Below are 26,421 nucleotides of genomic sequence, written 5' to 3' on the forward strand. Positions count from 1 at the left end.
TTTAAAAATTAAAACGAGATGCAAGGAGGAGCAATGGTGGTGCAGGTGGGGAGGGATGGAGAGAGCTGCGAGGTGGGAGCTTTTGGAAGCAAGAATAAGATTTTGAGGAGGGAGCAATGGTGTAGCTGGGTGGGGTTATGGGTGAAAGTTTAAAAAAATAAAAACGCTAGAAATCTGGGGGCTGTAAGAGAGGCAACAGGTAAGCTTTTCTTTTATATTTAGAATTTCATGCTAGTGGAGGGGGAGGGGCCAGAAACAGATAATGGAGGGCGAGGGGATTTCAATGAGAAAGCAGTACACGAGGGAGTGAACAAGAAAGTACACTCAGTTGCACGGAGGGCTACAAGACAAACAAGCATTTGCAATGCAATAGGTCTCACAGTTACACAAGTTAAAGCTATTGGCATTGTAAATGACAATGCCTTTTATTTATGTTTTTAAAACTATTACAAATATACAAGGCAATGTCAATAGCTCTAACTCACGTAAATGCGAGACCTATTGGAATGCAAATGCTTGTTTAACACACTGCGTTCACCCCCCACTCAACTCTGTTTTCTCCAGAATGAATGAGAAGGGGACCAGGAAGTGGTCCGTCCAGACCATGCACCTGGGGACCTCGGCTTTCATGGTTGGAATGTTTGAAAAAATTAGATAAACAATATGACCTGCTCTGCGAGTGGGAACGTTCACGTGCTGTGTAAGGTTAGCTGAGAGGTTTGGGGGCAACTTGAATCATCTACATGGAGGTTAGAGTCTCCTAAGGCCGAAGAGTTGGCATATTGCAATGATCTCTCAGCAATGAGATTGCATAGCTCGGGGGTTAAAACTGTGTGGACAGTAAGGGAGTCTATATATCAGTAGCTCTGCAAAAGAGACAGTAGGAGAGATCTTTATACAGAAATGTAAGCCCCCCATATTGCCTATGTTGCTCAATTCTGTTTTGGAGATCTCCCATGATTTTTTCAAAAATAATAGCAACCCCTCCCCCACTTTTATCACAACTCCTGTTTGCGCAGACTATTTGGAAGCGGGCGGGGGGGGGGGGGGGGGGCAATAGCAAGGGTCTGGGCCGGCTTTAATTCCTCCTTTAACCAGGTTTCACTTAGGAACATTACATCCCAGTAGTTATGCATCAAGGATAGTCAAAATGTCATCGGTGGGTTTGGGAAGCGATGTGCAATTAATCAAACAAGCTCTTACCCTACCATCAGTCACCCTCTGAGAACAGGGGCTCTTCTCCTTTACCCAGGTCACCAAGCGCGGTGCCCCAAAGGTGAAATTACATTCCTTACAATGGTATGGGATGCCAGTGTTCTCCAGGTTAGCACACTTGTTTCCCATATACAGGTTACTCCTTAAAGCCAGGAGGGTATCTCGTGGCTAGGTGATGAACTTACCGCTATCCATTTGAGCAGCGTGGTTGGAGCTGACTGCGGTACGGATGGGCTTGCTTTTGGCGTGCGGCCACTGCACTGGTGCGGTGTGCATTAAATAGGCACCGGGGAGCCGGTCAGCAAAGCTAGACCGCTCTCCCTATGAATATGCCGGCAGTGTGGAGAAAAGATGGCGCTCCACTCCGTGAGTTTAAAGTGCAAAGCGCACAAGCGTTAAAATCAGTTAAGAGCTGTAAAACAAAGTATAAAACTTAATTCATTTCCCCTATTCCAAGAGAGTTGATTTCTATGAATCGGCATCAAAAGCTTGAAACAGCAGCGTCCTCTTGATTCTTAATGAATATATTAAGCCCAGTGCAAGAACAAAACTGACAGCTCAACTGGTTAATTTCAATTCTTTGCAACCCGACTGGAGGAGGATTTCTCACAAGCCGATTGCCTGATTACAGGGAATTTCAACACTAACCCCTTCCAAGGGAGTCCCCGAGGACCTGGAAAATTCTCCACCAGGCCTTCCACAGGACATCACGGATCAGGTAAAACCCAGGGACCAACCACGCAGTGCGCTAGGCAAATTTCTGGCTCTACAGCTCCAAAATGTTGGATACACTGTGCTGAACAGCAGGTTCCCACAAGATATTCCACCAAACTGGCCCAGGACAAATGGTAATATGTGCTCTTACTTGGACTACGCCATCTGTAACAAAGAAATGTTTTCACACATAGAAAGCTTAAGTATCATGGCCCGTACAGAGAGCGACCAACGCCCTCAGATAACCACCATTGCCCTTAACCCATCATATTATGAACCATCAAGGACAACACATTATGGCATCCACTCGGATAACCTAAAGTGTCTAAAATGGAACACCGCAGCTAGCAGCACCATCATGGAAGAGGGTGTGCAGCTTACCGCCCAAGCAAAGTCCAACACCAGCCCTCTGATAACCAACTGGCTAAATCTCGACAACTACTCGATAAGTTCCAATAGCCTGTTTATCAACATGCTCGCCCAAAACACAGCTGCACTTATACACAGGCGCTGGCATTAAAGAAAGTCCGTAATAAGGCCATCAGCGTTGCTCGGAGGAACACAGAGGCTGTAGAGTTAATCACTACTTATAAAACAGCAAAACAAAAACTACACAGACTGGTATGTCATGCAGAGAAATTAAATCACCTTCAGCAGTTCTGGTGCACTCTTATGTGCAAGTAAACACCCAGATTCAAGAAAATTTTAGGCTTTAGCTTGAAGATGGGCTTATGGCATTAACTGATGCTCTTAAATAAAAAGAACTGTGAAAAAGCCATCAACAAATGTGCTTACCAACTTTGCAAGAGTTATTCTTAAATCCAACAATTTTACATTCAATGGTAAACACAATCTGCAGATACAAGGGACTTCCATGGACACTCTGATGGCTCCATCCTATGCAAATATCTTCATGGGCAAACTAGACAACAGTATACTTGCTACTTCTTGCATCAAACCACTGGTATGGCTACGATACATTAATGACATATTTATAAAATGGAATGCAAGAAATAGAACATTGGAACAATTTACAGCTTATATCAACAATATCCATCCTACCATCAAATTTACCAGTAGCAATACTAAACAGAAGCCTCATCTCCCTTTTCTGGATGTGCTACTCTCCATTCATGAACACAAAATAACAACTGATCTGTACCACAAGCCTACAGATGCTCATTTGTAAAATAGACAGACAGACAATCAGTTGGGTGAAGGTCAGCAAATCCAGCCCCTCACACTACAGGATCCACAATGCAAAGGGAGCTGCAGACACCGCCCACTGGGGCAAGGACTGCCACGTGTGTTTCTGCAGCAAGTGGACTCGGGGCAGCGAGTCCAGAAAATCCTCCCTACAAAGGTGGAAGGAGTGTCTCCACCAATCCCAGCGAAACGCTCGATTTCCTTAAGTGAACAGTGCATTTTGGAACGAGCAATGGCATCCGAGAAAGGCACGGAGTGCTGAAATGCATTATGCCGCTCGCTCTTAAACTGAAATTAAAGGAGTTGGATTCAGTTACCTGTGTGGGCTCTCATCTCTCCTACAGGAAGGGGTTGCTTGGTATAGATATATTTTTTTTGTAATTTTGTAATTTTATTTTTTACAGAGAGATCTCAGTGCTGAAAATGTAATACTGTGAAAAAACTATAATGAGTCTTTAAAGTTAAATGAAAGGCAGTAAAGTGTGGTACTGCTGCAGAGTACAAAAACAAAAACTCCTGCTAGATAGAGATAGACTTTTGTCTAGTGGCAGTTTTGACCCCTTAAAGGGCATACTGGAAAGAACAGATCTGTATTATGTGGATAGCTAAGTGGATTAGTAAAGCCACACAGTAGAAACACTTTGAAACAGATGAAATGTATGTGAGAGGGGCTATGGAGAGATGAGGGGCACATTTGCAAGGATGGTAATGAGGGAAATCAAAAGGAGGTCATAGTATGCAATTATAAAGCACACATTCACCTGTAGGTATCTTGGCGCCAAAATAATGGTAGCACTGGCTTCCACAAGCGCTAAAAGGCTGCAATGATGGGTATGTGGCAAGGTAAAGTAATACTGTGTCTTTTTTCTCTCTCTTTTAGTCTTTTTGGGGAGCGTACGGATTTCGCAAAGGAAAGGTAAGGTGACCGTCATTGACTGTTAAAACACTTTATTCATGCACACACCCAGCTACACTTTAAAACCAACAACCTATCTGCCTTCTACGTAGGTTATTGTTTTAAAAGGATTGTTTTAGGCCCTTGCAAATATGGCATATCGTTGGATGAATGCTGCCCAGTCCTTAAGACTGGTTCTGGAGTCCAGCTCTGAGGCAGGATCAGAGACTGAGACAGCAGATACTGAGACAGCATCTGAGGGAGAGGACAATGGAGCCTAATCTGGGAGTGATTTTTCAGTCGGCGCAGTTCCAACCGATGACTCATCTTCCAGCTATTCTGAAGGAGACGGTCAGCCGTGCTGTCCCTTTGCTAGCACAGTCTGTGCAGCAGGACACCAGTAACATGTTAAAGCAACCCAGAGTGCAGGCACGTGCGGCCACAATCAAAGACTGAGTGCTGTCTTGGCAGCCTCCCAATTTAGTTAAGCCCCAAATTACGCCTGTCACTGGTGACTCTGGATGTAAAGTCGATACGGCGAATTTTTTGCCAATTGACTACGTCCATCTCTATTTGGATGTTAACTTCCTTGACGAAACTGTGCAGCAAACAAATTTGCGTGCCGAACAATTTCTGAGGGAGCAAGAAGGCACTCTTGGTCTTCATTCTAGGGCACACAAGTGGATTCCCACTTCTTTAGGGGAGTTGTAGGTATTTTTGGGCCTCACGCTTAAAATGGGGGTAGTGCATAAACCAACCATGCTATCCTACTGGTCTACTCGCACAGTTTGGTTAACCCCCCATCTTCGCATCATACATGAGCAGAGATAATTTCTTGCTATTGCAGCGCATGCTGCATTTCAATGACAATTCTGCTGCATTGACCCGGGACCATCCAGACCATGACAGGTTGTTAAAAATTCGGCCTGTCGAACATTTGTCTGCCAGGTTTCCAGAGGTTTATACTCCTGGAAAGAATATAGCCATTGATGAGTCCTTGATCTTGTATAAAGGGCGGCTGCTGTTTCAACAGTACATTCCGATCAAACGCGCTCGCTATGGCATCAAGCTGTACATGCTGTGAGAGCTCGACTGGCTATGTGTACAGCTTGAATGTATACAGAGAAGGACACAACTCCTAACCCTGTAGGTTGCCCTCCCACGCTAGGCGTCACAGGAAAGATCGTATGGGAGCTTGTCCAACCACTTCTTCACAAGGGTTATAACTTTTATGTGGACAATTTCTATACAGGAGTAGAGCTGTTTAGTGAGCTCTACGAAGCTGGCACCGTGGCTTGCGGTACAATTTGTTGTTGCCACAAAGGATTCCCACAGGAGCTTGTTTGCAAAAAGCTCCAGAAATCCCAGAGCACTGCGTTGCAACGAACTGATCGCAGTCAAGTTCTCAGATAGGCGTGACGTGTACGTGCTCACTACACTTCATGCCGAGAGCACTTCCCCTGTCACGGTTTGGGGTCAGATGGCCGAAGTCCACAAGCCCACCTGTATACTTGATTACAAGTACATGGGCGGAGTGGACAACAACGACCAGGTTCTTCAGCCATACAATGCGAGTCGTAAAACTCACACTTGGTATAAGAAACTGTTTACACACCTGATCCAGATGGCAACATACAATGCGCATGTTGTTTATCGTGAGACCACCACACGAAGACTCATGTCTTTACTTGACTTTAAGTTGTCTGTGATTGAAAGTCTCACTGCTACAGAAGCAGCAGCCTCCACTTGATGTGTTCTGGAGGACGTGGCAAGGCTGCAGGAGCGACACTTTGCTGATAAAATTCCTCCAACACCCAAAAAGGAGCGACCATGTCGTTGTTGTAAAGTGTGCTCGATGCAGGGAAAGAGGCAGGAGACTCGTGTTTACTGTCCCCAGTGCCCAAGTAAGCCTGCCTTCTGTTTTCCTACTTGTTTTATGTTGTATCACACGAGCAAAATCCTGGGAAATTGACTGAGGTGGAGCTGCCAATAGGTAAGCCTTTCAATTGGTGTGAATGGATACCTACGGTCTGTGGGCCACTCCTTCACTACGCAAGGAGCTGCAGAATATTTCTTCCTCTACTTCAGGAAATCATGGACTTCTGAACAACTTTATCTGCTTTGAGAACGTGGCAGTTGTGCTGTTCGCCAATTGACAAGTGCATTATAGTCCCCATGCCGCACATGCTGGTGGACAGAACATACGCCAGAGTACCCGTGTTTCACATTTCACATTCAACTGTTCTTCATTGTTTATGGTGTTTGCTTTAGAAAGCTTTTGAAAATGTCCAGCATGTTTGCCTTAGTTTCAAAGGTAGATATGCTTGCTCAGCTTTGCGGCATACTCTGGTACCCCCCAACTTGCATCCACAAACTGGAAGGAGTTGGATTCAACACAGTGAGAGCATTGATAGCACGTGACAGTAATGTTTTCTCATGCTTCAAGTAGCTAGAGATCACTTTTTCCACACATTTTTGTGTAGGAACGTTGTGGCATCACCGGGCTGACACTAAGTTCCTACCACCCAGCGTTCCACCATGTCTCCCGATAAAAATGGTGCCTCACTGGTGTGGGAGGCCCAATTACCCACGACAGGCAAGGCCCAAAACGTATTGAGAAGACATCAAAATTGCCGATCACAAAATGTTTTGGGCCCTTGCCTGTCGCGGGTACTTGGGTCTCCCACACGAGTGATTATATGCAGAAACAGCGGTTCCTGTGGTGGACATAAATCTGGAAGGATAAATGGTATTCTAGTGCGCAATCGCTATATATTATAGGGTTAATATGTCAGAAAGAGAAAAGACTGTACACAACACAGTATAGGGTAAAGAAAAAATAATTTATATAATCATGGTAGAATGCAGTTCAGTTGTAAACAGTGTATTGTGTCCCCAGAGAAAAAATGGAACCTATTAAAATGGTGACAATTAGTGAACAAATATACAGAGCGGTTTCCAATGCAGTTATAAAGTCGACCCTCCAAAACAATGCATAGTGGGAGTGGTTCGCTTTATTTTCATCCACAGCGTTTCGACCCCTATGTGGATGGGGGGGTTCTCTTCAGGACCTAACGATATAGGGACTTCTGGTCTAGATTAGATTCTCTGTCATCATACGAATAGTGTGACACCCAAAGTGAACAAGGAAAGATAACACATGGGACCAGGCCTGGTACCCAGTGAGGGGAAGGGGGAGAGATGACAGGCACTACTGTATCACGTGGAGAAGGCGGGTTGGCAGATGAAACATGCGACAGTGTGCGTGTTGACGTAACCAGTTTAGTGGTTTCAGGCTGGAATTCGGATCATTCTTCTTAACGTTGTGGCACTTAGTTTTTCTGTCTACAACTTATGCTAAATGAATTAGCAGCGCGTGCAGCCGATACGCGCTGGGGGATCTGCTTCAGTCTGTCTGTCCCAAAGGCGAGACCTATTGGCTATGCCAATGCTGGTTTAGGTTTGCAAGGGATTCTGGGTAACAGAACCTGGTGAGAGCCAGCCAAGTCTCCCCATTCTGGATTCCCCAGGGTGTCTAGTTTTCAAAAATGTATAGGTTTGCTAGGTTTCCCTAGGTGCGGGCAGAGCTAGGGTTCAAAATCTAAAGCTAGGCACTTGGCATAAAAAGGGTCCGTTTTCACTGTGAAAATGTGGTGTGTCCACGTTGCGTTTTGAGCTGTTTCCTGTCGCAGGCACTAGGCCTACCCACAAAAGGGAGGTACCATTTTTATCAGGAGACTTAAGGTAACACAGAATTGTATAGCAACTGTTATTACCTATTGACTTTCGATGCATTTCTGCCTTCCAAACAAAAGACAATGTATAAAAAAAGAAGTCATTTTGAAAAATGACCTACAATTCTCATGCTAGCATGGGTACTCCCAATTTCGGAAATGTGCAAATATCTGTTTCTAAACTCTGTATGTTGTTCCCATTTCAGAAATACATAGGTGTCTTTCATACCGATTTTTACATGTATACATTTTCCCAGAATAAATGCTATATACCCGGTACATAATAAACAAGCATTTGCAATGCAATAGGTCTCGCATTAGCGAGATTTTGAGCTATTGGCATTGTAAATGACAATGCCTTTCATTTATATGTTTAAAAAAACCTGCAATAATAAAAGGCAGTGTCATTTACAACACCAATAGGTCAAAGTTTCGAAAATGCGATGTAAAGGTATTTTGCAATGTGGTAAAATAGTGACCTGGTGAGGCGCAGAGGGAAGGGGAGAAAGGAAGAACTTGGTGCAAGGGGCTGATACTTAAGTTTGTGGGATGGAGCGAGAAAACGAGAGCAAGAAATACAGAAGGAAAAACAAAAAGAAAGAGAGAGGGGCGATAAAGGGAGAGGAGGACAAGAGAGCGCCAGTGGCTCATGGAGATGAGCGAAAGAAAGAGCGATGGCAGAAGAAAAAGAGATAACAGGAGGCAGTGAGGAGGGACAGTGAGGGAGCAAAGAGAAAGAGGCAGAAAGAAACGGGATAAAGTGAGAGAATCCTCACAGGGCCAGGAAATGTCTAATTGACTGACGCTGTTTCCAAAATGCACACAAATCCCACATAAACTATGCTTAACAGAGCACGGGCCCTCAGCAGAACAAATCCCGCTGGGAAGAAATCTAGTGCAAAGGGGTTGCGACCACGCCAACAGCCTAGATACTGGAGATCTACGAAGGAAATAACAAGAATACACTTTTTAATGAGTGGTTCAGTCGGGGGCGAAGCTAGCATTGGTGCAGCAGGTGCAGTGGCACCGGGATCAAGAACGCTGATAGGCCCATTGAACCCTGGTAAGTGCTGAAGTTTACTACCCCAGCAGCAGTCAAAGCTGCCAGTCCTCTTCTAGTGCTATAAATAGCCAACATTACTGTTTGCCAATTTATGTTTATACATTTTACTGACCTCTGGAAGATGCGACCCAGTGGCTGCATTGTGACCTTGAGGTTGCTGCAGACGTCAGCAGCGAGCATTGAACTCACCGAGCAAGCCTGCTGGTTTTGATGGGCAAATTATTTAGCTTGATCAATATTTAGCAAACGCTCTGGATTTATGGCGGGCCCACCTGCTGCGCATTCATTTGAAATCCTCACAGGGACAGGGAAGGACTAATTGACTGACGCTGTTTCCAAAATGCACACAAATCCCACATAAACTATGCTGAACAGAGCACGGGCCCTCAGCAGAACAAATTACGTTGGGAAGAAATCTAGTGCAAAGGGGTTGTGACCACGCCAACAGTCTTGATACTGGAGATCTACGAAGGAAATGCGAAGACTCCATTAACGGTTTCAGAACTCGAGAGCAATGCAGGACGCTTAGACAAGGCCTAGAAATGGCGGGCAGTGTGGTGAGTAAACGGGAGCCAAATAAGGCTGTGAAAGCTGCCAGGCACACTTGGAGCACCTGGCTAAGATATAGTGTCACACCATGGTCAGAAAAGCCTTCAGTCCCCCGCCGACATTGGCTGTGTGCAGGTATGCCCCAGGTGCCCACACTAGAGCTTCCACGCGTGGCGGCTGTGCCCTGGACACCCTGACGCTGCCTGTAGCACCCATAACAACCCCACAAGGGCGACACGCGGCAGTGGTAGCCCGAGCCCCATCGTGCAGCTGCACTGTGGGAAGCGGGGCCCAGGGGGATTAGAGGCAGCAGCTCTGTGTAGCCAGGTGGCAGCTGGCCGCAGGCCAGCTCTGTGCCAATCGCAGCTTTGCAGTGCCAAGGATGCGCCCGGCTGGATTAGCCCCCGGAGACTGTCTGCAGCCCCACTGAGGGAGTGAGGGAGGCTGAATCGCAGGAAGGTTGGAGGCTCAACAAAATGTCCGAGAAGTTCACATTCTTGCGCGGGGCGCCCCCGAATTAACCAAGGGTACGGTGGGTCGCTTCCAACAGCACAACTTCGTGCACCCCTGGTGTGGCGGGACTGTGCCTGGTCGCACTGAAGCTTTGGACACTCACGTTTAACAGGCTGCTGCAAACACGTCAACCGGCTGTGTATCAGGGAAAGATACATTACTAGGAAACCCGGTGACATCACGACACCCGCTAAGAAGGGCTCCGGCACACCCGATGTGTGTTGCACTCAGCGGCCTATGAAAGGTGGATATGTGCGCGGAAAGAGTGCGATCAGCCAGCCAAAAAGCAGACGAGCCCAAAGTGATAGCGAAGGTTACATTAAATAAATAAAGGCGCTTAGCCATGCTGTGTTGGGAGGCGGGAGGGATCTGAAAGCGCCCGTGATGCTAAACAAATGAAGGCGCTTTCCCAGGCTGTGTTGGGAGGTGGGAGGGGCCTGAAAGCACCGGTGATATTAAATACATAAAGGCACTTTGTCATGGGGGGTACTCTAAGTTAAAAAGAAACCAAGTGCTGGCACACATGGTCTCAAATATCCTGCCTTGTTCCGATAGGTGCTCATAATGCGGACATATTAAAACAAGCATTCGGCCGCGCGGCTGAAAACGAGAGTAATAGCGATCGCGATCAAAGCGAAAGTGATCGCGATCGCTTGGACGGGAGCGCTGTGTGGCAAGCACGCGAGTGGTGCGCGCGCAGCAGTGATTGGCGGCTGCGCGCGTGCACGTTCCACGTGCACTGTAGCTTTAGGCCACGGCAGCACTTTGAAAAACCCAGTTATAAAATGTCTCTTTCGAGCCTTTGGCTCGCGAGACCTAAAAACGATTGCAAGATGCTGCTCAGTTATTGGCTCTGGGCTAGTCAGGTTCTTGGTGAACCTACAAGCCCTATATATCCCCACAACCAAAAAGGTCTAGCGAATGTAACGGTATATTGCTTTCAAACAGCGGTCGTAATTAGAAGTTACAGGTGAAAAAGTTGATACAAAAGTCTGTTTTTCAACTAATTTTCAATTGTTCCTATATTCAACAGTTAGTTTCTATAAAGAAACCTTGAAGGATCTACACAAAACGACCCCTTGATGAATTCAGTCTACTTTTCCAAAATGTATAGTTTTCCGGGATCCATTATTGCTTTCATACCCATTTCTACGATTAACTGGAAAGAATTTGAAAGCACAAAAAAAATTGCAAAAACAGGCTAGGTCACAGGTCACAGAAAAATGCCAAAACTGTGTAAAAGATGTGTTTTCTGACAAAAGTCTGCTTGTACGTGAAAGCTGGGAAGATGGTGATTTCATAGCCACAACCCCCTTTCTGATACCATTTGCAGGGGGAAAAAAACCCAGATGCTTTCATCTGTAGCCCTTTTTCCCCCCCAAAATAAATCCACAAACCCTGGGTACCTTTAGAATCCCCATAATGTTGGAAGAAAAGGACACAAATTTGGCATGGATACCTTATGTGGTCAAAAAGTTAGAGGCCTAATCGCGAACTACCCCTAATAGCCCAAAATGGGTTCAGCACTGGGGGGAGGAGGCCCACAAGTTAACGGATTAAAGTTAGATTCAGCTTTTACACACACAAAACCATAGAAATTCAGCAGTTAAAGTTCTCAAGTAAGTATAACTTGTGCCCCCGTCATGCACAGCTTTCACATCAATAATTTTACAGCAACTGTTGCAGTGATATTATCAATGAGGTCATTGAAGATTTAAGGAGTAATGTAATATGTGGTGAGTTATAGTTACTTGAGAGAACTAACTAAATTTGCTGGTTTTGTGTGTGCAAAATCTGAACCTATTTATAAAGCCCTTGTAAACTGTTTAGTGAATTTCTATGGTTTTCTAATGCTATTTCCTAACTATCACTTTCCTGTAACCTTTGTTTTTTCAGTGAATTTCTAGGTTTTTTTGTAATCTTCAATTACCATACGTTAATCCAACAGCCGGCGTGCACGCCCTTCAGCAGACGTGGGACCCGTGCTCACTACGCCACTGGAGTCAAGCTATCCTGGCTGATGACGGCTGATAGCCAGAAACCGGTCCAAGGATGCTTGAATCCGGTCCAGGGAAGACATGGCTTGGCAGTTCGGGCTGGACTGTTCCCATGAGGCACAGGGTCAAGACTGATTTGCATATGGCCATGTCTAACCTGGGGTGGCGTAGTGGGCAAAATAACGATGGATTCAACCCAGATCTCTTGACTGGGGGAGAATGTCTGCATTGTCAGCATTCCGTCCATCAATTGTTTGTTGTAACGCTTCAGCAGTGCACGGCGGAGGGTTGGCCACAGGGCCGGGCCCTGCGGACAGCCATCCCTCTCTGCGCACGATCTTTGGCCCTGGGAATCAGGGGTCGGCTACAAGGCCTGGCACCAACCCCCTAAAGGCAACCACAGCCCCCCCCCCCCCCCCCCCCCCCCAAGCTGATTTTTGCCCCGGGGAGCCCCATCCTCAGCGATAATTAACTGGGATCCACACTGCCCCGGCCTCCCTGGGCTGATTTCGGCCCAGGGGACCGGCCAATGAAAGGGTGTATGCCAACCTAGGGCACCCACAATCTCCGTGTTGGGGGCCACGGAAGGAGCCCCAATGTAACTATACCTGCATCCAGCGAGAGCAGGAATTGCTCCCAACTGAATATTGGTATTTTGCTGCTGCTGTCCATTCATCCAGCTATATAACACAACAAGTAACATGACACCTACAACAAGCCAGCACTATTGGCTTTCTCAACTGCTGTAAATTGCATAAGGCACATAAGCAACAACTATGAATTCGCTGTATAATATTTTGAAAATGCTTCCGTTCTGGTTGTCCTTTGACAGCCATGCTTTTGCCCAGAGCTTCATGAGAGGGCTATGCTTTCTCACTGCCCCTTCCTCTCGAGCATCAGCGTTTTATTTTCTGTCAAGCAAGCTCAAGTCTGACGTCGGCTCAACATCCTGCAATCAAAACATGAATATGTCCTTGTGCAATGGTGCTCATGTAAAGCGCTCCAAGTGTGCGCTATATAAAACTGAAAAAAAGAGTCCGTTTGAAGTTGCATCAAAAAGAGTGACTAATTATATTATTGCAGAGTTACGTTTGTGTGTTTTTCACCCGTAGGGTAAAAATGGAGAGCCCGATAGGGACGCGTCTCGGCATCTGCTTTACAAGACTTTAAACGGTCGTTGCATGACGGACAATTGCAATACTTGGGGATGTGTAGTGCCTGTGACTAATGCAACTGATGCTCATGCAAAGCGCTCCGATACCTTCGGGACGAGTTCGCACTATATAAAGTTTTAAGAAAATATGTGAACAGGTTCGCAAAGTGGCTTTCTCTCGTTAATCCAATGGAGCTTACTGGCGGGGGATGTAGACAAAAGCATGGAAGGCAGAAACGCGCGGTAAGTGGTGAAGGGACAGCAAGCGAGCTGAAGCAAAACAAAAAGTAGTGCACCAAACGTGCATAATTGGTGAAAAGGGACATGATCCATGTAACTAGGCGGGACAAAGACAACAACGCAACTATAGAAGAGGAAGATTTTACAAGGGGCACTATAAGGAGCCAATTACAAGTGGTGGGCATGGCCTAAGCACACAGAGAGACCACCATATCTCAGAGCAGCACGTGTGCTGCAAGGCTCGACCTAAAAAGAACAATCGGCAAACCAAAACCTAGTATCCTGCAGATTTTGGTATAATTCCTTTCAGCAGCATTTGCTGTAGCTCGTCTTAAAGAAGTCTATGGAAAAGGCATGATATTTTGCATTTTGGGATTCTTCCCCCCCCAAATCCCCCATCCGTGTTTTTCTCAACCCCGGTTTGACAGATCACCCTAAAACTTTCCAAGAAGGAGCAGAGGTGGATGAACTTTTTATTGGAAAGTTTTGTGAAGATCCACCAAACAAGGCCAAAGTTATTACCAAACCAAAAAAAAAACAAAAAATCTTTCTATGAAATATCGGAACTATAACTACTTGGGGTGACTGCCACTAGGTAATATATGTGTGTGCATATATGCTGGGGTCAGAAGTAGTAGGTAGTGCTGCTAAATATAACTGGCAAATTTGTCATTTTTTCCCAAGTTCAAAACGTCAATGTTGTCATTGACAAATTCACTTAAGTATAACGTTACTTTAACCTCTGTTTTTTCCCTGTGAATTTCTAGGTTTATTTTTATTTTTTAAATAAAGTAATTAATTATCAAACGTAAATGCAAACGTGGCTATGCCTTGCAGCAAATACCCCTTCCATACTCCCAACCCCATGCTGGGCCTGGCCCTGGGGACCCCATCCCCCCAGGGCCATTTCTAAAGATAAAGGGGAGCAGAGCTGCGCGGTCCCCCTTCCCAAGTCTCTTTAGACCCTGGGGACCCCCATCCTCCATGAAAGTCTTTTTTTTAGGGAATTTCCCCCTCCCCAAGCAATTATCTGCCCCGGGGACCCCATCCCTCTGGGGATGATTTCGGCCCCGGGGACCCCATCCTTTATTTGGATTTTATTTTATGGGTATGGTTTGCAAATTTAGTTAAAAAGAGGGTATGAGCTGCAAACTGGTTAAAAAAGAGAAGTAATGGAATTGATGTGGAGTTCTCAGGTGGAATTTTAGTCATACAGAGATGGAATTTCAGAGATAAAGTTTGTGTAACGGAAAAGTCAATAATACAGTAGTGTAGTGGATTAGAGGGAGTGAGATTCATGTACGAGATAAGCACTGGTCGCAAGGGCATGCGGAATGAGTAGTCATTTAATTTTTTGAGTTTGGGTGTAGGAGGAACAGTGGGATCTGGTGAGCATTTATGACCGATTCCTATATCATGGAGTTTGAAGGATTGATGCGAGAGATGTGTGTTGGGAGCATGAAAGTTTGAGGTGAGTGAGGAAGGGTCAACGGCTGTGTATAGAGTGCAGTGTTACAATTTTTTTGTATGAAGTTGACATATATAGGTAAAGGAAAAAATAGGCGCAACTGCCAACATGGACAGATATCAGAATTTAAATGGTGAAGTGGTCATATTAGGACAGGCACATAGATACACTTAGTGAAATGTAAGTTCATTAATTTGATTGAGGATCATGAAGCAGTGGTGGGAGAGGTCTATTATGTAGTCTAATTGTGGGATTTGAATTTTTCTGAATCTACAAAGACCCGAGAAAACCAAACCATAAGAGGGAGATAAGATTCAGAAGTAAAACTCACATTGAATTGGGGAATGTAAATGTTCATGAATCTATCAGCTATGGATACAAACTCTATAGTGATTATGTGCAAATAGCTGCAAAGGTGTACCGTTTAACTAGGGTGAGGACCTCTCAGCAAGTGCTACACTTACCGATTAGGGGCAAAGTGCCTATAGATTTGAAAGGGTTATCCCTTTGTATGGGAAACAGGTGCAGGAAAGAAGAGGAGTTGCAAATAACGGAAGCACTTATCTAATGTTTAATGGTACAGCAAGGATGTGAACTAAGTACAATACTACAACATACTATGGTGAATGGACTAATACGTATTTAAGTTACTGTTTTCAAGAGAATGTTGTGGGATTTAGTAAAGTTGAAGAACATTTTATGGCTTAGAAGTTGGTTATATTGGTGATTTTTGTGCTACAAACCTGAGGAGGTGGCGGAAGCCATAAAACATGTGTTGGCTACGAAAATTTTGAATTTTTATAAATAAAGAAGATAGCTTGTGTTGAAACCTACAACGAATGTGCCATATCACCGGAGTGAGCCATTGTGAAACATTCATTGACCGTTTATATGAACACGATACTCAGGAAAAAAACACTCTCTCTCGCACCAGATTAAAGATACACCTGACAAGTAACATTAACAAAACAAATGTTACATTTTTAGATCTAGAACAAGCAAACACCTTTTGACTTTACTACAAATACATGTGTAGAATATTTTTTTATAGGGCTTTCATACCGCCATCATCATAGGTCTGGTGTGCCATTCACACTTCAACTCACCACAGCAAGGAGTAATGGGACAGCCCACTTCAGTCACTGGTATCAAAGAGTGACAACATTCTTTCTGCTTGCATGCAGTGTGCACTACAGTTTTAAAAAAGTGAGATTCTGCACCATGGACTGCAGGGCCAACACTTCTTTGATGTTACAAGAAGCCAGCCCTGCAGCTGCTCAAACATTACTACCGAAACTTCATTACTGCTTGTAGTGTTCTGCATCGCATCCATGAACTGCAAATGTCTTTTTTTTTTTTTAATAGTTGTATTCCCATTCAAAGATGGCTGCATGGTTAAAGTTTATTCAAGTATTCCTCCCATCACCCTTTGGGTGTTTGTTGTCTCTAATTTCAGCCTCCCATTGTACTCACCAAGCACAAGAGCACTAAACACAGACAAGAACACATAAGCAAATAAGAATGGCGTGTCATACTGCAAATTGTAAATAGAACAGTTATCTTACTTTCTGTCCCTTTGTAGTCATAAAAGTTGATTCCTTCCTCTTGCATATGCATTCTCCATAACCACTTCCCTTCCTACATCCAGTACTACTATAGTACTTTGATATGAATAACCAGCCTCGGAAACCTATTGGTCTTATTTGGCCAGATGGAAACACGTGTTGGCTGCAAACTTGTACTCCGTTTGTATACAATCAGGTGCGATTAGAAAAAGAAATAACTTTACAAATTGGACATACCTGGATTTTATTCCAACATATTTATATAGTGCTACCAGTCAAAAGAAACATGGATTTTTAAAGTAGTGCTGGACAAGTGAATCTCTCCTAGTGTGGCTACAAGCACCTCTACCACTCAGTAACCCAATTTAAAATGCTTAATGAAGACAGTGGCAGCCTATTTCCAACATCTGACTACTTCTCTAAAAGCAAAGACACGTGTATTATTTTCTAGTCAATGCCTTAATTAAAATGTACATTTGAACCATGTACTTGGAAATGGGTCTCAAAATCGAACTGAGAAAGGATGAACGAAACTAAGCAAGATATAAAGTTTGATCATGGTCACAAATCAGTCCTAATTTGCCAGATTGTTTCTATATTTTAAGAAAAATTTTAAACTTTCCGATTTGGTGATCAAACAGTTTTGTAGTTAACCAGTGCAAACCAAATTGTATTAAGACCGGTCACACTAAATCTTTTTGTGCAAATCGTAAATGAAAAACAAAATTGCAAACGCTTCTATTCTCCAACTAGCCTGGGAGTAAGCCAAGTATGATTTTCCACTCAATACTATTTTCTAGTCCTATGCCATTGTCAATCCTGCATTCCTCTTCGCTCCACATAAAGCAACCTCAAAATTGCAGGGGTGTGGAATTTTATAAAATATCTACTTGTCCATGGGGCAGGTTGCTTCCTAAATCTACTTGTCCTGTAACAAAGTCCACATGCCCTTTTAGTGCCATGTAGTGCAGCGACAAATTATGGCTGCTATCTCATAATATAAGAGCTCGGATATAGCCTCTCTGATTAGGCCAGGGCTCATACCATAGTGGTGTTTGAATACTTGCAATCCCCTTATGTGGCCACGTTTCCGCAGATCTACATACTGGGGCTGAAGGTAGTGGTGAGCAATATTTCCAGGGTTAGAATGCCCTTTTGAGTCTGTGCAAACCTACTAACTTGCATGTTTTAAGGGGTTTTAACAACCCGTCTCTAATCATTTCCCATACTGAAAAATGTTGAAAATGTACTCCTGACAATGGCAGATGTAAACCTTCTTCCAGAGTGGAGTTATAAAGTGGTTGGTGGGAAAGTGAACTTGCAAACACTCAGATTTTCGCATGAGCAAATCTACATATGCATATTTGCTCATGATAAAATGCAGTTCACAAATATTTTCCTGGGATACTATTTCTTGTCCTACTTCTGTAAATTCTTGGGAATTCATGAAAGCCATATAGCTGCACCATGGGTGCACTTTTGAGACTCTCTTTAATAATTGGGCCCCTAATTTGGTCCGGCGTTGACCATAACCTTTTGCGTTTATTAAAATTCTGTGTCTCTCTGTGTATCGTCTGGCTTCACTGTGAGTGACAGCGTTCTGCTCTTTCACAAGGAGCATATCGGCACACAAAGTAGTTCTGCTCAGTGCCAGTAACTACTGCGGCAGTGTGTGCTTTTTGAGACCAAAAACTATTTTTGCTTTTGCCAATGTTTGTTATTATAGTGAGGTCTCAGCAGCTTCCACATCAGTAACGTTTTCCAAAGCCATGCCAAAACAATTCGCACATTGACAAATCTAAAAAGCTGACCACCAATTCCAGACATACTGGCTTTGCCAATGCTTGTTTATTTTTGTTTCCCAAAATCTTATTGAAACTGGTTACACAGATTCTGCATTATGAATATCTTTTGGGAGATACTAGCACACATCAACATAAGTTACTAAATGATGCTGCAAAGAAATGGTTCCTGACATTTTACAGTAGTTTAGCAATCTGTTTTTATTCTGCTTTCATTTTTTTGTATGAACATTTTATTTGGAAACAAAAGAATCATCTATCTTACTTTCAAGCTTCAGCAAATATTTGCATCAAATCAGAGAGCATTCTGGGAGCATTATACATAGCCTCATATTACTAAACTTTGAACATGTATGTACACATTTTTATACTGGAACCACCGTCAGTAGTGCAGTCAGAGCTTACAACATTTACTTAGAGCGCTGACCCTATTAATGAACCATAAATACAAGTTTGAAAAGCATTAACATATGGACAAAAATATTAGCTTATCTGCAGACAGTGCCCTCCCTGATCCATAATGTGGTACTGCAAATTGGCAGCCAAAGGGTTTGTGCTGCAGGGGGTTGGGCCTACTTGTCCCAAGGACAAAATACACATCAAAACTTGTTGCCCTTTACCCCAAACATTATGTCCTGGGAGTTGGGCTATAGGAATTCCACATCCCTGAAATTGGCACACAATTTGTATCATCACTGGCAGCTTCTGAGGAGGCCTAAAAAGGGAATGAGCACTATGCCTGAATAAGTGATCCTAAATTTAGAGCATTACAAGACCACTAATTCTACACCACAAGTTTAGACAAATGCCTAGATACAATATTTTCAGTGTGTGGTGTAGAACGGCACACATCAAAATGCTGTTTGCGTTCTAGTGCCAATAAAGAATCTAGGGGTATATTTATGAGCCCCATTACGCTGCTCTGGCATCACGCAACGTGATGCAAGAGCAAAGCAACTCAAAAATCCACACATGGCCACTTTGCTTGGCCTTGAGTGGCTTCATAGGTATTGAGTAAAGCAAAGCAGATTGCTGCGTTGCTTAACTCTGGGCCAAGGCAGTGTTCCATGGGTTTTACCACATAACATCCATGGATTTTGATGCTTTCCCAGATTTACCATAGGTGGTAGACATGGGAACGCGCCAAAAACCTATGCCTCCCTAGTGGAGGCACAATGAGAAACATCCTTATTTCTCCTCATTACTTCCTCTTTCTGTGTGTGCTGCATTCTGCAACACACAAACAGGAAAGTGCCTCAGGGGATTATGTTTGTGAAGGAATGTGTCCTGGGTGGGAGGGGAGGGAGGAGATGATGATTATGATGACGACGACCTTACAACGCAGGTACTCTCGTACCAAGGTACCTGTGTTGGTGCTAGGCAGTCAAAACAACGTCAGTGCAGGGGAAAAGAAAGGAAGGCACTGAATTCTTTTAAAGAAGGCACATTCCAGCCCTTTCACGCACAGTTAGTGAAATCAAAATCTGACCATGCCCTGAAGAATAATTCTGCCCCTTCTCCATGAGGGCGCTTGGCTGACAAAAAACAGTAAGTACAGAACTGAAACCAGCCATCACAGGACAATGAAAGATAGGTGTTTTGCCTCTTTGCTCCCAGTGGATGTTTTAATAAATGTTTGCGTTGCAGATATGGGTTGTTGCTCTTGAGAAAGACTATGCCCTGCATTATTATGTAGCACATATGTCCCAATGAATTAAGTTAAACATTTTCGCTGTATAGAGGTTGAGTCTTGGGAAAATCGTAAGCAAGCGTATTCCTGTTTGAAAGAAAGCACATTGCAGTGAATTTGAAAGCCTCTATGCAGGAAACGGTGATAACATTTGAAACCAGACTTAGCTTACTTAATTCCATTCCGTGTCCTTTTTTAAATCTGCATTTCATAATTAAAACAACTGCCATAAGGTGCTGGTGTGCGCCAGTACTATAGAGGCAGGCAAATTATGGCATCTACTTGAGATGTGATAAAGAGCACCATATGTAAAAGCCTTCTCTACACACACTTTATGATGTAATGTAGAGATCGGACAATGGTCTGGACAAATAGCCAAACTTAATGCTTTATGGGGAGGCATAATATCTGTGAAAGACGATAGACTGGCAGGGAAATTCAGTTTGGGAGGTACAGAGAAAGCTTGCTCTTCCACTCTTCTATCGCTGGCCGTACAATACTTTGAAACCATCAGAAGATTACCAGATGAAGATCTTAAGAGTCAAAGTGGCAGGTATCAGTCGAGACACTGACGACGGTAGGTGGGCTTTTTAGGTCATTGTGCTTTGAAGACAATCCTCTGATAGATGGGAAGCCAGATTGTTTTCTCAAATGCCACGGAAAAATAGGTTTTTGAGGTAAGGCAAGTGTCGGGCATGCAGCTGCATTCTATAAGCAGATAAGAATTACTGATGAGGAGCCTAGAAATTGAGAATGACAGTAATCCAGGTTGCCGAGTAGTTGGCTGGTGACTTCTAGGGGAGAACAGCCAGCAGATGTTGGTATTGGAGTTTAAGGCCATCATTGCAAACGGAGTAGTCAATACATTCTCAGCGTTCTGAAAGGATCTAACAGATTAGAGCGCGTGCCATCAGTCGGCAAAATACTTCGACACCCTGTAAGGGGCAGTAAATGTTATACACGTCTAAAATACAACAGCTAGCCCAATTCGAGTCAAAGAAAGCCTTTGGTTTATCGACAACGTGAGCACGAGTGACTCCCGACCATAGAAAATGAATTAAAACATTCTGAATTTTTGGGAACTCCTACCACGTACAAGTCTACAATAGAAACATTTCACAAGTGCACGCAGCAGTCCTGCACTGGAGTACCCAGATCTTCAAGAACTCACAGGTGAGCCACAGTCTAACAAACGAAACGTTGTCTTATCCTTTACGCACCCCCAATTTTTAATTTAAATGCAGGATAAAAACTGCCTATTTCCCTTTAATCCCTGCACCTCCAATGGTTCTGTGTACGGTGCAGCCACAACACGTCTGCGGCGCGTGTAGAGAATGAATGGATGGACACGTCAGCCCCTTGACTGGGGGAGGGACCACAGACCAAAGACACTCCTCAAGCGTCAATATAGCACAGACATCAGGCCATTAAACAACCGTAATTTAGAGTGTTGTCTCTCTCTCTCTTTGAAACCCTGTAGGCATTCATCATGACAAGTAGACACAAGGTGACAGACAACTGTTTCCAACAAAATAGTCCTCATTGTAACCATTTTCACTTATGCAAAAACATGGTTCACCTTTTATTTATATAAAATGCCCCTTAAAATATCTCATTCCACTACCGGTAAAGCAAGAAAACAAGTCAACATATGAAGAAAACAACCACAAACAAGCAGCGCCATAACCGAAAAAATCCCTTGGGATGCTACCCAAAGAGAGCAATCAAGTTCTTGGTGGGACGCTGGTTCTTATTGAAAGAGAAAACCTATGATGCCAGAGTCGAATCTTTAAATGAAAGTTCTAATCTAAGTCGTTAGTCAGAAGCTTCGCTACAAGACGCGATTGCAAAACTACACCATCTCCAAAGACACACTCCTTCTCCCTACAGTGCACAGAGGAGTCTGCACTTACCTTTCACCACGGAGACAGGGAAGGCCAGCAGCAAAAGCAGGAGCATTTTGTGCAAGGTCCTCATGGCTGCAACGGATTACCAGTGTTGAGAAGCAACACGCAAAGGTACTTGTACTGCGCCCTCACGCTCGAAAGGAGTGCAGCTGGCAAAAAGGTTTTGCTCAGGCCCTTGCGACTACGTATAACAAGCGCGACGTCCCGCCCCCATCCCAACTCAGAGGGACGTGGCTCTCGGAGATCATAGAGACAGCTTTGAACTGCCAGATCAGCCTTCAGGACTGGTGCTGAAATACAAGGAGAACTAATGAAAGGCATTCTCGCTCTGTCTGACGACATCATATAGGCGGGGCGATTAGGTGCTGCATTGTGGAACATCACCGTCCCCGCCATCTTGGAGTGATTGTGTTTGAGTTACAGTATTGTTTTTTGTTTTTTTGTAGTTATATAGCGCAAAGTCGCGACTCGAACCGAATGTATTGGAGCTCTTTACATGAGCACCAGTTACGTTACACAATGACACTTTCTTCTATTATAATTTTTTTGGGCACCTCCTACAATGCAATGATTGGTTAGTTTGGCCAGAGGGTGACAGGCTTCAATAATCGGAACTTTTATCATGCTTCGTGGATTTAGATATGAAAGGAGGAGCTATTCGTCAGTTACTCGGAGTCTACATTGGCTAAAACACTACTGTTTCCTAGTTTCACCCAGCGCATGCGTAGCTGCCAAATTTTCGGATTGCTTATGTGTGACATTTCCAATATTTATGTGTACATATGAGTGACATTCAGGGTCAGTTTTTTTTTCAGCTGTCTGCCTTACAATAGTCTAAAAACACAATTACAAGAAACACAGTTCATAGGTTTGCATCATACATAAAAAGAACCACCAAATTCATGGATTGAAATCATACATAAAATATTCTCCCAAATAAATGTTTTGCTTATAACACATACGTTTTTACGGCTAAAATCATAACACGCATTTGCAATGCAATCCGTCTCGCCTTTGGGACCTTATCAGTATTTAGCCATGTAGCACATTATGCTGGTTACTGTAATATCTACTGTTGTTTAAGATGGAGGCTTCAGCAATAATAGGCACATTATCGCATTATACAATGTTTATGAAAATATTTACAAATCAGTTGGAGCAGCTATGTAGACAGTAAGCGACCTAGTTAAACACATTACCACGCCTGTTCTTGATATGGTATTGGCTAATGATTTTCATATTGTCTGATTTCACAGTAAACTGTTTAAAAAATCAGTAGCATAATGTTCCTCAATGAGCACTTTCACGGCACTCTGATAATGAGACTTGTCTATCAGCCTACCTACAGAAAGACCACAGCGTCTGGCAACAACTTCTTTGCTACAAGAGGGATGAGGGTATTAGACAATGACTTTATAGATGGGAGGTTGGCTGATGCCCCATAAATGCTGGCCTTGTTATGTGCCGATGGTCCAAGAGGACCTCGAACTGAGCCAGAGCCAGTAATCTCATTCGAACTTGCAGTAGTTTGCCCACCTCCATTGACAATAAATTGACAGACAAAGCGAAGATGGAGATATTGTAACAGAAGTAAATGGACTTCGTTAATTTGAAAAGAAAGAGTATAAATACTTCAATGCAAGAAATTAATATTTTGAATGGGAAAATACATGCACCAACTGATGGAACAACCTTCCAGCCCATCTTCAGTTCTGTGCTGATGATTTGTCACTTTGCACGTGGTGGAGCAGGTAAAGCAAAATTTTGTATACCTTCTCTATTTGCATGAAAAATACTAATCACGTAATCATTCTAAATATTAACCTGTATTAATCGTTTGAAGTGTTATGATTAACCAACATATGCACCTTGCTAAACACAAGATACACGCAGGACTAAAATGCTTAGTGCAAGGCTAATAATTTAATGATTAACTATGGTACGCAAACTAATTGTAGGATGTGTTCAAATAGAGAATTGCATGATTTATGTTGCTTTTGTGATGGTTTGTGCTCCTAGTGTTGCGGAATGGTGAGTATTATTGCTTTAAATGTTGCTATAAGCCAGGAAAATACTAATATATATTGAGATTAGTGTGGGTTAGAACATTAGAATCTTCATTTACATATATTAATTACTTTTATGTTTGTTTTTGCTTAAGTTGGCATTCGGGCCTACTAGGCCACAGTGCTGAAGATGGAGTTCGGAAGTGGCCACCATCATTTGAGCGCGATGCCTACTGCGCAGACTCGGATGGCTCTGAAGATCTCCAGGCGACCTCTAACAACAAGACTATGTGTTCCTTGTCAAGGATAGGAACGGGGAGGATTGCCAGGACCCAGCTAGTGTGAATGACTGAAAAAACAATAGAGACCTGTACTCGGAGGTCTACATGTTGTTACTTCGGAACTTTCGCCTGTGAACCCATGAAGCGAATACAATTCAGAGAGATGTAATACTCTGTCCCATGGGAAGCAAGCGAACTTGGGAAAATCACCACTTTGTGCAAATTCAGAGGGTTTAGCCAATCAGAACACTTCTGCTCTAGAAAAAGTTGCACATTGTTTTAAAAGTAAGGGGAAAAAGAATATAAAAGGGGGGTATTCAGTAAAACAAAAAAGTCCGTACCATTTTCCCGTTGGTGACTGCTGGTGTGGAGAATCGATTTGCTAGCGTGATCGCCTGGTCCTTTGGCAACATTTTGGGACTGTGTCGCACTGAGAGAGATTTCCCTGGACTTATTTGGGTTCCTATTTAAGTCTAACAGGCCGATTCCAACTGAAGGGATTTGAGTTATGCTGTGGGTTGACGGGTGCTTCTGGAAATGATCGCCAAATATTCAAATTTAGGTAAATACAATTGTCATGTCAATTTGTGTTCAAGATCTAAGTGTTAGAAATCACTCATTAGAATTCTGATTGGATTATAAATTTGATTATGCTAACGAAGTGAATTAATTAGATAAACTAAATGTTGAATAATAATAGATCAGTCTGTGATTCTTTGATAAGGTATCGATTAACTTAAAAGATCCGAAACTTTAAATGTGTTTTAGCGGGTTCTAAATCACCATCAACCAGTCCAACTAATTCGTCCATCGACCAAGTGGTGGAGTGCCTTGATGTTAAAGTTAGGTCTCTTTAGGTACTGATGTATGTAATGTATATAATGTAAAGAAATTCTCTCTCATAGGTTACAAGGTACCCCACTTGTCCAGCGCTTCTTTCCCTCCTGTGTGCAGACTCAAGTGAGACGTATGAGTGTTGGTGTTATGGGCCCCACCAGTGAATGCGTGCGTGAATGAGCAAAGTGTGGTGACGGGTCTATGACGCAGGGAGGATCTGTAAATTTGCCCTTTTCCACTGGAGCAGTTTTCTGGTAGCAGAGTTATGGTTTTATTGCATTGGTTTGGTGCTTTTTGGTTATTGATTATGGTCATTGATTATTGATGATTGATTATTGATTTATGTACTAACATTCTATGTTGAGTCGTGTTGCGTTTTATGTTGTTTTTGAAGACTTCCGGGACGTAGGAAGTTGGATGCCCTGTAGGTACACAGGGAAAACGTGTGGCAAGTGAAGTCGCACCGAGTATTGTCTGGTTGCCCTGTAGGTACACGGGGAAAATGTGTGACAAGTGAAGTCGCACAATGCATTGTCTGGTTTCGAGTTGGTAACATCGTCGTGTGTTATTGTTAGGGTCATTTCTGTGTGAAAGTGCCTGAGTGCAGTAGCAACTGGTTCTCTCGTGAAACTCTGGCCTTAATTCTCAGGAGCAGTGTAGACTCCACATGTGTTTTATCCCCAGAGAAACGGTTAGCCTTTTTGCTTGTTAGAAGGTTAAGGTAGAGGGAAGTGCTACTTTATCGGCGCAACTGAATAATTCTGTGGTAGGGTAGAGGTAAGCGCTGCCTACTGGAAATACAGAATTCTTGTGTAAATGAACAAAACTATCTCTTTGGTTTAGCGAAACAGGCAATGGTGGTGTTTTTATGTCGTTACTAACAGATTTTGAGTAAAGAAAACGTAAGAAAAGTTTGCCGATACATTTTTGTAAAGGAGGGGTCAGCAGAAGCAGGAGTAGCGAGACAAGCTGACGTCAGAAAGACCGCACTGGGATTGGCCAGCCTTAGAGAAACAAAGCTTTCACGGATTGGTGCGTTGGTGTGAGTCGCGCAGGGATTGGAGAATTACAGTGTGACGTAGACGCCCAGGATTGGTGCGATAGTGAGAGTCGCGCTGGGATTGGACAGTAAACAGAATAGTCGTAGAGAAGTGATTTGAGAAGTCTAGTGATTCCGGACTAAGAATAAGTAAAAATGATGTATTACGACCCACCGGAGAAGGAGAAAAAGTCATGGTTTGGGAAAATTAAAAGCCTATTTAAAAAGGATAAGCCAATTGTGACTAGGGAAGGACAGATACTTCCTCCACCGAAATCGCCTGCATCCTTTATGGTAGCGAAATATGGGTACCACACATGTATTTGGCTAGATAATTGGGCAAAGTATACAAAAGAAGATGGAGTCTTAGCGTTTCCAGAAAGTGGTTAGTTTAGTTTAGCTGTATTAAGAAACTTAAGAGAAAGAATGATGAGGTTAGAACCAAGACCTAGACCTACTCAGTTTGAGGCTTTGACGGAATGGGAAGAAGAGATGTATGAAAGAGAACGGCATCGGAGTGGCAGAAGGTTTGGTAGACCGTGTGGGC

The 26,421-nt window shown here is 43.5% G+C and overlaps 1 protein-coding gene across 1 annotated transcript in view; it reads right to left on the reverse strand.

Annotated features, from left to right (window-relative positions):
* The window catches only part of SSR1 (signal sequence receptor subunit 1), a 193,445-nt gene extending 171,418 nt beyond the window's left edge, over positions 1 to 22,027 (reverse strand). The window contains exon 1 of the mRNA XM_085607224.1: positions 21,718 to 22,027. Within this exon, the coding sequence (XP_085463350.1) occupies positions 21,718 to 21,781 (64 nt within the window). The 5' untranslated portion in view covers positions 21,782 to 22,027. The remainder of the gene's footprint in view (positions 1 to 21,717) is intronic.
* Positions 22,028 to 26,421: the final 4,394 nt, after the last annotated feature.

This window comes from Triturus cristatus, chromosome 5_2 (genome assembly GCF_964204655.1).
Source record: "Triturus cristatus chromosome 5_2, aTriCri1.1, whole genome shotgun sequence".
Classification (NCBI taxonomy): domain Eukaryota; kingdom Metazoa; phylum Chordata; class Amphibia; order Caudata; family Salamandridae; genus Triturus; species Triturus cristatus.